Source organism: Triticum urartu, chromosome 4A (assembly GCF_056163025.1).
Source record: "Triticum urartu cultivar PI428250 chromosome 4A, HENAU_Tu73, whole genome shotgun sequence".
Lineage (NCBI taxonomy): Eukaryota > Viridiplantae > Streptophyta > Magnoliopsida > Poales > Poaceae > Triticum > Triticum urartu.
In genome coordinates, this window is record NC_141876.1 from 618,010,858 (window position 1) to 618,015,644 (window position 4,787).

At 43.4% G+C, this 4,787-nt stretch overlaps 1 protein-coding gene across 1 annotated transcript; it reads right to left on the reverse strand.

Annotated features, from left to right (window-relative positions):
- Positions 1-900: 900 nt before the first annotated feature.
- Positions 901-4,496, reverse strand: LOC147977460 (disease resistance protein RGA5-like). Its single transcript, XM_087521176.1, has 2 exons — positions 4,234-4,496; positions 901-2,875 (listed from the first exon to the last, which is right to left on the reverse strand). The coding sequence occupies exons 1-2, from the start codon at positions 4,494-4,496 to the stop codon at positions 901-903; spliced, it is 2,238 nt and encodes a 745-aa protein (XP_087377302.1).
- Between the last annotated feature and the right edge of the window lie 291 nt (positions 4,497-4,787).

A 4,787-nucleotide genomic window follows, 5' to 3' on the forward strand; every position in this document is an offset into this window, starting at 1 on the left:
GTACCTGAGTGGCTTTGTTAAAATGTTGTGTTGGTGTGCTGGTGTTCCTGGACAGTGCGGGGATATGGAAACCAAATGACCAATCTTGGTAGTAGTAGTAGTAGTAGTGGTGCAATCTTTCAATCTTTTCTTTCTTGAAATATCTCTACAGCTACTACATAAAAACGGGGAGATGATCACTCGTAGTAATCAGTTACTTTGTGTGATTGAACATATATCTATACTTGGCTAAGGAACATTGACGTTTCTTTTGCCCCCGTTTCAAAAAAAAAAAAAACAACTAGTGCCGCCGTCTCAGTTTCAGTAACAGTGACATTCCTTCTTACCTTTTAGCTCAATGTTAACAGGTAAATCCAAATCAGAGTATTATGTGGATAGAGGGTCAAGAAGACATGACTGTAATCAGAGTATTGTGCTTGATCTGACACTTGAGTTTGCAGATCCAGGAACAACAAGGAAGCTGATAGGACAGAACACGAGGTAATTTCCAGTAAGCATAGCCTGTACAAGAAGCCTATGTATGCATGGTGTCTTGTGATGGCGTGATGTGTGGCAATCAAATTATTCAAATACATGTAGATAACATGTGTGCGTGTGTAAGCTCAATAGTACTACCTTTTTGTTAAAAATAAGTGATCGGTGTGTGCCGCGCATCCTGGCCGTCCATCTCCTTCCCACCTCAGAATTCAAACCGTACAAGAGCTGGGAACATCAGGTGTGCTTTGCAAGAGCGACCTGGCAGCTTGCCCTCAAAAAAAAAGAAGGAACAACGAGAAGACGGACAACCTGAACATACGAGGGATGAAATTAAGATAGATCGTGTATAACATTGGGAATTAGCGGGGCTCTTGTTGGGTGCAAGAGAAAGAAAAGCACTAGTAGTACCTGAGTATGAGTATGTTAATCCTCGTCCTCGCCGATGTGCTGCGAAAAGAGTACAGTAGGGCGGTTGGGATGTGTGCTGCCTGCACTCTTCATAGCAGCCTTAAAACTGCTGCAGTCGCCTTGTTCTATTGTACAATCGACGGTAACGAGTCTGGGCAGATTCTTTATCCCGAAATCAAAACCATCAGCGAGTGCCTCAGTTCTACACGCCCGTAGCACAATCACAAGCATTTCTAGGTTGGGCATGGAGCCTGCTGCGAACTTGAGATTTATTCCTTCTTGGTCTGCATAATATCGGAACTTGGTCAAGTATGGGAACCCGGCTTCAGCACTGACTGTCAGCATTCTATCTTTAGAATCATGGTATCTCCCTTCTAGTTCCAGCTTGAGCAGAGCAGGTAAGCTTCCGAGAATGCAAAGATCACCCTGCGTGATTCCCTTCACTTCAATGCGTAACTCTTGAAGGTTGACAAGTGCACGCATCCAATCCGGAACATGCAGGACTGGCGAATCAATTAAGACGAGCTTCCGGAGGCTAGGCGCAACAGGGCACGCAGTTCCCAATGGTAAGAATGCGTTCCCATTTTTTATTTTTAGATAACCGAGCTTGTCCAACAAGCCAAAGTCACAAAAGGAAGAGACAGGAAGTCTCCTTGCACGTTCATTGACATGAATGAACAACTTCGTCAGATTCCTTAGCTGTCCAAGTTGTTGCATGTAGTTAAGACCTTGCAATGAAAAGTCGACCCATTTCAGCACCTCCAGTGCCTGCAACTTCACAATTCCATCAGGAAATGTAACTTTGCAGTCAGTCAATAGATGCACCAATTTCCCTAGATTTACAATACTTGCTGGCAGTTCCCATACGAAGGTGCCTCTTAGATCTAACATCTCTAGGCCACGTAGACACCCGATATCTCCTGGGAGCTCAGATATTCTTGTTCCCCTTAGGTTCAGGTACCTTAGATGAAGCAACCTCCCTATATTTTTAATATGGTGTTCGATGTTTCCATTGTACGGGGAACCGCAACATCCAAAATCTACAATACGCAAATGCCTGAATTCATCCAATCGAGACATTTCCCCTGAATTTCCAAAAATATTGAGTGATTTGGCATGGGACAATACCAGTCTTCTTTTTTGCACAATACAATTTCCCTGTGTATCAAGTTGGAGAGAGAGCCGACGAACTTTCCGTTTGACATTAATTGGTACAAAGGGAACCCCAACCGAAGTAACAAAGTTATCTTCAATGCACTTGGATATGATGAAATCAAGAATTGTGTCATGAACTCTACAAGTATTCAGCTTATGGTGTTCGCCAATCACCAGTTGGATCAAATTCCTATTGACAAGCTCATTGAAACACGTCTCCGCCAACTCATGTACTGTATATCTGCCTTCTTTGTGAAATAACCCTTCAGCAATCCATCTCCTTATAAGACATTTCTTCTCGATAACAGTATCCTCTGGAAATATACCCAGGCACAAGAGGCAAGTTTTTAGAAGAGAAGGCAGATCAAAGTAACTAAGTGACAATATTTTCATCATATTTTCAACGCTACGATTTCGTTCAAGTGCGCGCCCAATTGAATCTTTCACTTCATTCCATATCTCTGTTGTTTTCTGTTTGCTAGCCAGCAGACCAGAAATTGCAATGATCGCCAAAGGCAAGCCACCGCATTTTTGCAAGATTTGATTAGAAACTTCTTGAAGGTGCGAAGGGCAATGTTCTTCAGAGTTGAATAGTCTTCTATAGAATAACTGTCTAGAGTACACAATATCAAGAGGCCTTATACCATAAACATGGCCATTGAATGATGAACTACATGCCTCTGCCACACTGTTTATCCGAGTAGTGGTGATTATTCTACTACCCATCATGGTCATGGGGAATGCACACTTAATAACATCCCATTTATCCATATCCCATATATCATCAACAACGATAAAGTACCTACGTGTGGATTTGTGAGATATATTAGCAGGGCTTTAATATCAAGCGTGTACAACAAGATAGGCAAATTAAAAAATGAAGCTTGTCACACTGATAACATGAAAAGATAAATAAAGAAGCTAATAGTACTGTTGTTAAAATAGCATATGTTTGGTACACTACAATAGTGCACCTAATATCCTAGACTTGTGTTTAATTCATTTGGTGATTAATTCAACTAGGTTTTATAGGTTAACTATTTTCTGTGAGTTGGGTGAGTGTGCATGTGGAAGTTTAAAGCATATCTATTCATTTTGAATTTTGATGAATTGATTACTCAATGACTAACCCGCTAATTTAGCTTCCATGCACGAGCATATTCAACGTAAAAAAGAACCCACAGGAGGAACTCTTGGAGGAAGATTCTTCTACCTGAAGAAAAAACTGAGGGGGCTACCATGGGCCCATACATTTCAAGGAGACAGCGAGTCATGTCAGCTAGCATGGTGGGGCCACCCTCCGGCCCTCCTTCAGCCATAGACTTTGTTTCTAATCCTAATTTACTTCCGCCTATGAATTGCAGGTTTTCAAGGGCAGAACAAGCGCATCTATAAATATTTTAGAACGGGACTAGTTGTCAAATGACGTCACCCACGCTGATGTCTAAAAAGAAAATCTCAGTTGCACCTAGTACGCAACTGAATTTAGTCAGTGCAATACATAAAATAAATCAGTTGCAACCAGTATGCAACTGAATAAAAATTCAGTTGCACGGGACTTGTTCAACCGGTGTGGCCGACGGTCTGACAACAGAATCACATGTTGGTGCAAAGGCGTTTCATGTTTTTATTTTTCGCTGGTTGATTCATGTATCCACCTTATGTGACCATTGAGTTGTATGACAACTACTCACGCAACATAATATGCCCTAGTTTCTTAGCGCCCCGGTGATCCAAAGCTTCGCCTCCTCTAAAATGGTGTGAAGGAGAACGGGTGGTGGCACACATTTGTGGTGGAACACCCTAGCATTTCGTTCATTCCATATTGTCCAAGAGACGAGCATGGTAAGAGAGGCCATAGCATGTCTATTGGGGTTTTGATTGTTGGTTCGCTTGTCCCACCACTTGTTGACGGAGTCAGCAAGATGCCAATCGGTTGTGTCCATGTGAGCGAGGCCAAGCTTCTCAATGACTAACCTCCATAGCCTGAGCGTGTAGTGACACTTGAAAAGAAGATGCGCGCCCGATTCTTGTTCTCTTTTGCAAAGTTGGCACATGCCACAATTTTGCCAACCACGTTTCGCCAACCGATCGGCAATCCAAATCCTATTTTGGATAGCCAATCAAGCGAAAAATTTCACTTTTGGTGGTGCCCAAGCTTTCCAGACCATTTGATCCATAGGGGAAAGCGACATGCCAAGGAACTGAGCTTTATATGTGGTGGATGCCGAGTAGAATCCATCATTCGCGTGCTTCCAGACAATATCATCTTCAAGGTGGTCGTCGAGGTGGAAGTCATTAATGAGCATCCAAAGTGTGAAGAATTCCCGGATGTGGTCACCGGAAACGACAGTGTTGTTGTTGATTGACAGAATCCATGCGCTCCCGTTTAGATCCTCACGCACCTTCCAATTTTTTCTCCTTGAGGCCTCGAAGATGAGCGGCGTGATGTCCATTGGTTTGCGCCCCAGAAGCCAAGGGGAGTCCCAAAATGGAGTTCGGGCGCCGTTGCCGACGGTGATAGTAGTGGAGGCATACAAAAATTCCCGGTCATCCTTGGTGCAAGGGTTGCCAAGCCCCACCCAAAGTTTTTGAGGTTCCATATCAAAGCCACCGCAGGCGCAAAGCACGCACAAATTTGTCAGTGTTCAGCACGCCAAGACCACCATACTCCTTTGGTCGGCACACTGTCTCTCAATTCACCTTGCACTTGGCACCAGTAGTCTTATTTGATCCAGACCAAAGGA

Coding starts and splice junctions, on each gene's coding strand:
- LOC147977460 (XM_087521176.1), bottom strand. CDS start 4,496: ATGGACATCACGCCGCTCATCTTCGAGGCCTCAAGGAGAAAAAATTGG. Junction 2,876..4,233: donor AAAGCTCAGTTCCTTGGCAT/GTCGCTTTCCCC, acceptor TTGATATTAAAG/CCCTGCTAATATATCTCACA.